Here is a 10412-nt window from a genome sequence, read left to right on the forward strand (position 1 = left end):
CCTTTAAAATGTCGACTAAGTCAAGAAAATCTTTAACTGTGAATTTACAGAGATCTTTCAACACACTCGTAATGATTGAGTATTTATAAAGCTTCCATGTTAATATCTCATTTCATTTCTTTTACTTCATAACCAGTAGGTTTTTTTGGTTTGTCGTTTGGAAATTCTCTGACTTTTTTGGTAATTTTAGTGGTCCTGATGATAGTTACTCGAGCCGAAAGCGCTGTACCTAACCTAACTTAACCTAAGGTTATACCAGCTAATGAAGAAAAAAAATATGCTGGAGTCTGAATACATATTTCAATTGATACCTAACCTTGATACACATATATGATCCCCAAAGGCGCAATAGCCGCATGAATGAATATCATCCTAACTAAAGGCCTTTTTTTTGTGGAAAAATTCAATAATTTTTAATCTTGAATGTTCAACTAGTTTCGTTGAGTCTAATTCATAACTCTCAGGAATGTTCTAAGAAGGAAGCACCACTTAACATTGACTTTTTGTTTTAAAAAACTCACAATCAATTTGGAAACAATTCCCCAATTAGGCTGCACAATCGAACAAAAATAACGGCAAAAACCAAAAATTGGATTATAATAATGTTCAAAAAACGAATCAAATTTGCCGTGGAATCCCCTGTTTCAAATGCACCAGAAATTTTCACCCTATGTTTACAGTAATAGTTTGAGTTCCTAAGTGAAAAGAATTACAAAAATTCCATAGTTTTTGCGGGGTTACTTCGGAAGAAAATGAATGAATATCCAAAGATTTAAGATTATTCGCATATATAATAATAATGCACATATTATCATAGAATTAAAAATATATCTATTCGAAAATTCCAATAGCAAAAGTTGCGATACGATTGTGTTTGATCAGACAAGAATAATATATAACAATATGAAGTAATCGTCGTCAAAATATCGGTAACCTACAATTAAATGACACAAGAATTAACGAGTTTAAATGCCAATGAAAATTCTTTGAATGCTATATCGAAAACATTGTTCATGGACTACAGCTTACGCAAAGTTAGACGAGTTGTACGAATTGGAATGAATGGAACCAGTTTATGATTAACAAATATCGTGCAAGTTTACTAGAGGATCCGACACTCCCATACGAATCAGCTGTCTTATGTAGATTCACTATAAAAAAGTGAGTAATTCTTAGGAAGGTATCACTTCAAGTTCAGCATCCAAAGCATCAGTTAACAATGGCAGCTAAAGTGAGTATATACTTATCATTCAATTATTCATGTTTCAAGTGAATCAAAAGTAAAAAACCGTAATTTATTCATAATTATTTCGTTGATTTTAATACAATATATTTCTATTCGCAGTTCGTAGTTCTCTTCGCCGCTTTGGCTTACGCTAATGCCGGATATTTGGGAGTCCCTGCCGCTGTTTCAACTTACTCTGCACCAGCCCTATCTTATGCTGCCCCAGCAGTTGCTGCAGTTCATGCTGCTCCAGTAGCTTCTTCATATTCTTACACTAATAAAATCCAATCAGCACCTGTTGCATATGCTGCCCCTGCTGTCTCATACGCCGCCCCTGCTGTCTCATACGCTGCCCCAGCTGTCTCATACGCCGCCCCAGCTGTAGCTGCCGTTCATGCCGCTCCAGTAGCCATTGCTAAGACCCTTCCAGCTGCCACTTCTTACTCCTACACCAACAGAATTTCCCAATCTGCATATGCTGCTCCAGTTGCCACCTATGCTGCTGCATCTCCAGTAATCAAATCTTATGCTACCACCTACGCCGCTGCTCCAGCAATCTCATACTCCGCTCCAGTAGCTACTGTTCACGCTACCCCTGCTGTAGCCAGCTATTCCGCTGTCCATGCTGCCCCAATTACCACCTACGCCGCTGCTGCTCCAGTACTCAGAGCTCAAGGTGTATCAGTTCACCCATCGTCAGCCCTTTCCTATGCTGCCCCAGTAGCTGCTGTACATGCAGCCCCAGCATTCACCTCCTACGCTGCTCCAGCCATCACATCATATGCTGCTCCAGCTATCAGCTCCTACGCCGCCCCATCCTTCACCTCATATGCTGCCTCAGGCCTTAGCTCCTATGCTTCTCCAGCTTTGACTTACTCCCAGAAACTCCATCTTTAAATTTTAGACTGAAGACAGATATGTATTCCATCCAAATGATGGCCACGACACATAATTAATTTTTTCATGTAAATAAATTATAATTAATTAAGAAACAACATATCGCCTTTTATTCCAAAGAGTCAACAATTTTTTCAAATATAAATGAAACCATAACAACAAACATCAGAGTAAATCTGAAACTATATACATAAAACTAGACTCTGATGTTGTTATTCGTTTGATTTTTCGATTGATTCAAATATTTCACAATAGCCTATATTCGAATAGAAAAACATTTAGCCATCTTCAGAAAATTATTGTTGAATTATTGACATTTGATTCTGAACTTTTTGCTGATTTTGTATAAGATTTATTTGGAATACAAACAACGGAAATACTCCTCGATGAAGAAAAAATATTTCAGAAAATGATACTCTCGAAATAAGTATGTGTTCATGTTTGGTACCTACCAACCATCACTTGCCATCACCTGAAGGTAGACGATCTATCGAGGGCTCACAGAAATTATACGTATTTTGAAAAAGAGATTTGATGTTCCTTAATTGAAAGTTAAGTTATCAACGCATTTATAAAGTAGTCCAATTTTTGCCAGTTATAAAAAGTAATGATGTCCATACTTTCGAATTATTCGCTCACAAACATTTATTAAGCGTTGGTGTCAAATGTGTAAAAGCTCAACTTATATTATTTTATTTCTGGAGTCCACAACTTGTGAAAGATCTTATATGCCAATTAACTTACTTTATTTAAATATCTTGAGGAAAAACTTGTCGATGAAAAATCACAGAATTGTTTGAAAAATTTTCAAAGTTTAATTTTCCATGATGCAGATGCATTTAATAAAAAAAGAATGATAAAGAAAAGAATAACGGACAAGTTTTAAAATTGGAAATTTTTTTTATATTTAATATGTAGGTACCTAATACCAAGATATATAAAATATTGGCGGCAAAATTAGTTGATTGTAATAAAAAGGTATATTGCTTTTTTAATATGTCAAAACTGATGCATCCAAGAGTATGCATTTACACACCCCAGTTTTCTGTTCATGTTGATAATTTTTTCTTCAAAACCGGGCGCCGATGATTCATTTGCAGATATTTTATAACAACAATCTGTTTCTTGTAGGTCAACCGATTACCAAACCAAAACCCGACTTGTACACCTAGACTCGGATAATAAACAATCTTCGGTTCTTTGGATTCTATAAGTAGATCGATTTGTCGAATGAGACAAATGTGAAAGTTTGGCTCAATTGAACCTATTGGACGAACGAATCATTTTCAGAGTGAAGTCCCGATTCTAGCGTTACCAATGTCCGTGCGGCGGAATAGAAGATAACTTTCAAACTGTGGGACCTATAGAAAATAGAAAGATGAAATTTTCAGGGTAGGTTATTCGGATAACAAATGACGTGGTGAAGTTCGTTGAATGCAGAATACGACAAGTGGTTCCATTAATGTGTCCGTTAACAATTTTGTGTTTCTAGCAATTTCGAAACTGCAGGTTCGATCGAGCTGAAAATTTACACTTGGATGTAAAATGACCATTTGAAGCAACATATTGATCGCTTAATCGAGGCCATAAAAAATTGAGGAATGAATATCTGAGTATCTTTAAAATTGTTTAACAAATCCTTTCGATAACGATGTTGTTAACCTGAGGAACTAAAGATTAGCATTGTGCTACATCCATTGGCAGATAATTTTTTCTATAAAATCATCCTAATCACACATTTACCTTGGAACAGCTGAAGCTATGTGGTAAACTTTTTTCTATCCATTTTGTTGACGGCTCTGTTCAGAGATGAAATGTTTTTCTATTCGGTAAAGTGAAATAACCTCATCGAATATCATTTCCTAAAAAAAATTTTCTACAAATTTGGTTATGGTTTTCTTCAAGTTGATCTTACCAAAATATAAAAAATTCATAGAAGTTGTAAACTTATAGGATATAATTTTTTCTTTTATGATATTATTGTACTTGCTGTTTCATCACATTGAGAATAACGATAAAAATTTTTATCAGGTATAAAAAAGTTTTCAATTCATAGGTAATTATGCAGCCCTTGCCTTTCGTCTTTGAAGCATTTCTAAATTTTCGATGACAATCTGCCCTAATCTGTAACTAGAATAGAAACGAACAAATCGGATCGTAATATGAGAAATCGGAATGTTTCACCCAAACTTGGTACTCTGTATCCAATTCTTCTTCTATCGCCAAATGTAATTGGTAATTGATATCCATAGTAATTCTACTTGAGTTATAGAATACAATTCGGCACAATTCCGGTGAAAAAGGTACTCGAATCTTTTCGCGAATGGTATCGAATAAGCTTCAATTTCTAAACTCAAACTAGATATATTTTCAGCAAATTAAACTCGAATAAACGATACTAGATAAAACACTGGAGTTTTTCAATCTATTCCCATTCATTTTCGAATAATCTAGTTTTAGTATAAAATGAAAATTTAGCCAAACATCATGGAATAATGTGGCGTGTTGATTTTGAGATATTTCAAACTTCTATTCTAATGGATTGATCATTAGTTTCAATGGATTAACTAACAGTTTCACTAGAAGTAGATTGGTAAGAAATTCAATAAGAACAGATGATCCACATGTTGAAAAATTCACAGTTCACAGTGGAGATAATATCATTATGGAGTTGTAGTTACCGCATTCTAATCCACAGAGTATTCATAATCGTTCAACGAATCGTTTCGAAAATTATGTTGTCACCTTCAGTAGGTAACAAAATGTTACTGTTTCTTCATCAAGATGACAACATCGTTGTTGAAACGATTCGCTGAATGATTATTATAAATTTTCCGTATATTAAAGTGTGGTTATTACTATTTTATTATGATATTATGTCCATTGTGAACTAAAAAATTCCATATTATTCAGCATGATCTGAAATTGTACTGGTGACTTTTTTTTCCATTCTACAACTGTTCACATTGCTTCTTCTACATTTTATAGACTTCAACGCTTTATAACATCGAATTTATAGTGTATTGAGTTATCAAGAAATCGTTTGTTTATTATTTTGGTGCTGTAATTTTTTCCTTTGAAAATATTTAGTTCATCTTTGCGGTGGAGCAATCACAAATTTGATGCGAAGAGCTCTTTTAGTTTGCGAAAACATTTTTAACAGGAAGTTAAGCCAGAAATGATCGGCCACTATTTCGGAGAGTTCTCTTTGACTTACAAACCAGTTAAACACGGAAGACCAGGTATTGGTGCTACACACAGCAGTAGATTCATACCCCTCAAGTAATCTGTAATTTGTATTTAATTTTTGTGATTCAGTTTACGGATTCTACACATTCCAAACCGGTGGAAATTTCAGAGTTCTTTCTTTTCCAAAGGTAAGATATAATATTGAAAATAATAAACTATTATTTATGAATAATTCTTATTATTTTTATTATTATTTATACTTCACAAATTCAACAACATGATGATTTTTTTTAAATTTTAAGTTTAGCAATTGAAGGTCCGATAGATGTGGTTCATAAATAAGCAGATGACATGCAGTTTTTGAAAAATTCATGAACATTGTCGATGTACTACTTCAAAGAAACATATCGTAAATATTCCAGAGATTCTGTTCATTTGCATAGATTTTGTTTTTCAAGAGACTCCACAGAACGAATTCGAGTGTAGTTGAATCTGAAGACCTGGCTGACCACTCTATAGAGTCTGATCTTCCAATCATCCAATCTTACTACCAGTAAACTTTCTATCCAAAAATGCAAAGGCAGTGTGGAGGTGCTGAAATTGCTGGTATATCAATTTTCATAGTAAATAAAAAAAAACAATCAACAATTCAAATTTCGCCTAACTGATGATCAGGATACATTCGAGAAATACTGTTCCAATCAAACAGTAGGTACCCAAAAATACCGATTCAGACATTGAGTTTTTGGAAAGTTCGATTATGGACTAGGAAATCAGTTGAATTCGAAAAGAATGTAAACTCATCGGAAAAGGAAATTCTCTTCAACATCTATTCTCGTAGTCATAATTTCACAAAATGCCTGTCGCCTATCAAAATTATCTTCATTCGCTTGGTGCACCAAATGTATTTTATAGGGGAGGAATTTATGTTTCAGAATTCGGCGAATACAGCTTCTACCGATATTGTTAACCCTTCGTTAGGCGCGCAGTATTTCCTAACGCGTTCAGGCGCGTGGTCCACGATCGTAGACCATAATTATTTGTCATTAAATGAGATATTGAGTTGAATATTCTCCGGGTTTATTGTGAATTTATTTTTGTTCATGTCTCAGCTTCAATGTTGAATTTTTTTTTTTATCAAATTTCCAAAAATTGTATGTACTGTGAAGAATGACAACCTAAAGAATTCCTTTTTTCACACATTTATTGGCTTCTCGTTAATTTTGGGCAACAAACAAAAAACAATTAAAAATAAAAAAAAATGAATATTCTGATTTATAGATATAACAAGTAAAAAATATATTTTGTTCGATGAATAAAAAGTCATCGTGTGCATGGAAATTCGACTTGAAAATTAAGATTTTTTCAGCCATCCAAACAGTCAATACAAGTATCTACTGCTTATTCTTTGCATGCGTGTTTTCTGCATTTTACGCAGACTTTTCTTGATGATTTGTAGCGGCTTTGAGCACATATATGACATCGTCTGTCAACATTTTCTTGCATTGGCAGATCAGGAGGAGGGGGTGATGTTGCATCAAGTCCACGAAGAGTACGCGCTTGTTCATCGCAATTGTTTATTGTTGCATCTTTTCTCCACTCAGTTTCTTCATCTTTTTCCATATAAAAGCACCCACTTTCATTATGAGCACCTTCACATTGTAAAAAAAAACATTCACTTTCAGATGAAAGTGAATGTTTTTTTTTGATGATGAAGATTCATCATCTTGTCCGGCTTCTTTTGAATTCGACTCATGATTTTTTCTACTGAGTTTTTATTCTCGTCCATTTTATTTCATCTTCTTCAATTTTATCGAATAGACTTTCTTCCCAATTCGAAATTTCATGGAAACATCTTAGCCAAACCCCCGGATCTGTGCTCAGTCCTATACGCCTCTTCTTAGGGTCAGACATAATATTTGTTACTGAAACATGAATATTCATGAAATAATAATATCATAAGAATACATAAATAAATTTTGCGAATCATAGAATGAACTCGATTATATTTGCAATAATTCAATATTGTTATAGTATATCCAAAGTCACTTGGAGGAAGCCAAAATATTTCGATTATACAAGGGTTGTCTAATTTCCCAGGAATTCCTTTGCGGTATCGACTTCAAAGGTACATCTGACCATGCGTTTTTATGGACTAGTTCCAGTGACTTTGGATGTACTATACAACATTACTTGACGATAGTTGATGCTAGACCTATAAATCTTTCAAATCTTACGACTGCCAATTCGAACAAAGTTTTTCAACTTGGAACCGTTAGATATACCGAACTTCTCCATGTTACAATAATGAAGTCTTTCACGGCTGAATTGTTCAACAAAATTGGAAAATTCCGAGATTTTCTGCAATATTCAAGTCAGTTTCTCACTTGACGTTTCGCTTACTACTGCGGCAGACATTTTTACAGGTTTTCTGGTCGTATATTGTCAGGGCCGCCTCCAGGACCGGCATACTGGACATTTTGCCGGGGCGCCAACTTGCAGGGGAATAGTCAGTTAATAAAACAAGACATAATTTTTGACTTTGGACGTTTGGTTTCCACGGAAGATTTCATTTATGGTTGAATTCTTATCTCTCAAGCAGATTTCAGTTCGTGAACCACATAGTTCCATCCCCTCTTGTAAAGAAAATAAAAATATCGCAATCGGACAAAATCGTATTCAGTCCGAATGTCCAATAAATCTTTGGTGATTCCTTGTACACCCTGTATATTATAATCCCCAAATGCAAGAGTGCAACAAACTGATCCCGGACCATCCTCGATCGAAAACCCATTAACCAAACAACCGACAATGATATTCAAAGGGACATCCCTCCAGCATCTCCCCTGCCCCTCCAAGTTCGAGGTCATGTGTAGCGGAAACAAGTTCGCATTCATCCGAAATTCCTGGGCGTATTCAATAACACAGACGCCCTACCCTCCATCCCCTCGCCGACCGGGCGTCGTGTCAGTCGTCAATAAAGGAAATGACTCTTCATTCAACTCGGTTTTCGGAATTGTGGAACGAGAAGTGTTCGCAATTCTTCCTCATCCCGCTAAAAGGTTTTTCGAGTATGATTTATGCGGGAAATGTTCAGGAATAAACTCCACGGAAAGTTCGACAAATTATGACACGACGCCCTGCTTCTGCAGGGCGCCAGATGAATGGCCATTGTGGCGAGAGGGTCCCGCGGGTCCTTGTGTATTATCCCGAGGATATGTTCATCAGCAGTCAACATATGTGTCGGAATGCGAATGGGATGCGATGAAACTTACCCCGAGATGAATGGAGCCGTTTAACTATTATTTCTTGTCGTTCAAGGATGTTCTTTTTTTTTTTTCATTTTACTTTGGTTATTGAATTTAGGTGGTTAGTAAGTGTAAAATCAAATCAACATAATTGAAATCTCCTTCGGCAATCTATTTTTGAGTCGTATTGGAAATGAATAAAGCCGTTATATTGAAGTTTTCTTCATTTCAATATTTCAGTATCATTATGCTCAACACCAAACTGATCATTGAGGTGAAAAATTAATAATTAATCGTTCAGAAAGTGGAAATATTTTTCATAATAGAAGATACGAGTAGTATAGAAAACATGCGATAACATTGTTGCAGTCATTTAACCTCGAGCGTTGTATTTTTTTCTGTAAATGACTCTTCACCCCTTCATGGTAACTTATGATCTCTCATTTTCTTGCCGTAAGTTGATCAGAGAGTAGAATATATCCCAAGAGTGCTAAAGTTCAGCCGTTCCACAGCAGTTTCAGATATGCTGTAATGCGTGGAACCTCCTGCTTTCAGAGGTCGTGGGTGCTTTTTTTTGTAAACGTTTTCAAAAATATGTACGAACCCCTCAGTATGGAATGATTGAGCAAATTAATTATACTATCTACCCAAATAAATCGAATAATGTAATGATGAGAACTAGGAAATATGAAGAAATTGAAGGACATCATTTCCAAAATTTCTTTTGATACTTTTCGTTCACTACTATATGTTATGAAATGAAATAAGTAGGTACAATAAGAAGAACAGATAAATGTGGGTGAGTCATCTTCGAATTTGGGGAAAAAGTCCTTATTATTTCCAAATTCAAAAATTGGTGAAAATTAAGAAATTAAGGATAACATTTATGAATCACCCTATATCTCTGGAACTAACAGTCTAGCGATGGGTTCCAAAAAACTTTGATTGACCGATCAACTCATTAATTGTAGTTTGAATTCTACGGATGTGTCCAAAATGAACTGCAATTGAATACAAACATGATTTGATCCAGCATATCACCACGACAAATGTTTCATGAAACCCAGCATAAGAATACAAAACAAGCTGATTTTCTGAAAGTCCTGGATGACCTTCATTCACCAGCTATAGCCAATCACTCGTGTTACGCCCTGTATAGGGTTTGCGTCTCAGCGTTACCCTGCGTTATAAGTTAATGGATTCTTCACTATGTATGGATTGTTACTCATATGCGGTTCATGTGATAACGAACATTTATTTCTGAAACTAATATAATATGTATAATCTGAATGACCTCACGACCAACTTAAAAATTCAATAAATGATGACAATCAATTAAGTCAGTGGAACAGCGGCTTTCCACTGTTCACATTTGAAAAAAATGAATATTATTATAATATTCCTCAAAATGAGGAATATTGGGGGTTTCGGTCCATCGCACTAGGGATAGGTCTTCTTGTGTTTTATTCTTCTCCAAGGATGAGATGAAGGTTGAAAGAGAATAAAATCTGATCAATTTTGAAATGTATAATGAAAAAAAATCGTAGCTTATCTTCGGCTCAGGTATTTTCTAGTTAATTTAGTATTCATACAAAATTTCATGATAAAAACAAATAACTCTATTCAAATTTTCAAAAAAAAAAAACAAGAAAAACATCAAACACCTGCCAATATATGTCTATACATATTCGGGAGAATTCGGAACTTTGGACTTTTATACTTATTTAGCTTTCGTTACTCTTCAAATCAGGAGAATTTCGCTGAATATTATATCAAAAAGTGAACTAAATTTTTAACCTGTTTTTCTCGTAGCCAGATCCTCTTCGTCCGGTTTAGATAATCCTTAGGTTTTT

At 34.8% G+C, this 10412-nt stretch overlaps 1 protein-coding gene across 1 annotated transcript; it reads left to right on the forward strand.

The window, feature by feature from the left end:
• The first annotated feature begins 1133 nt into the window (after nucleotides 1-1133).
• Nucleotides 1134-2220, forward strand: LOC123677993 (cuticle protein 16.5-like). Its single transcript, XM_045614752.1, has 2 exons — nucleotides 1134-1231; nucleotides 1346-2220. Exons 1-2 carry the CDS (start codon nucleotides 1220-1222, stop codon nucleotides 2120-2122), a joined length of 789 nt encoding a protein of 262 aa, XP_045470708.1. The 5' UTR covers nucleotides 1134-1219; the 3' UTR covers nucleotides 2123-2220.
• Nucleotides 2221-10412: the final 8192 nt, after the last annotated feature.

The sequence above is a fragment of the Harmonia axyridis genome, chromosome 4 (genome assembly GCF_914767665.1).
Source record: "Harmonia axyridis chromosome 4, icHarAxyr1.1, whole genome shotgun sequence".
Lineage (NCBI taxonomy): Eukaryota > Metazoa > Arthropoda > Insecta > Coleoptera > Coccinellidae > Harmonia > Harmonia axyridis.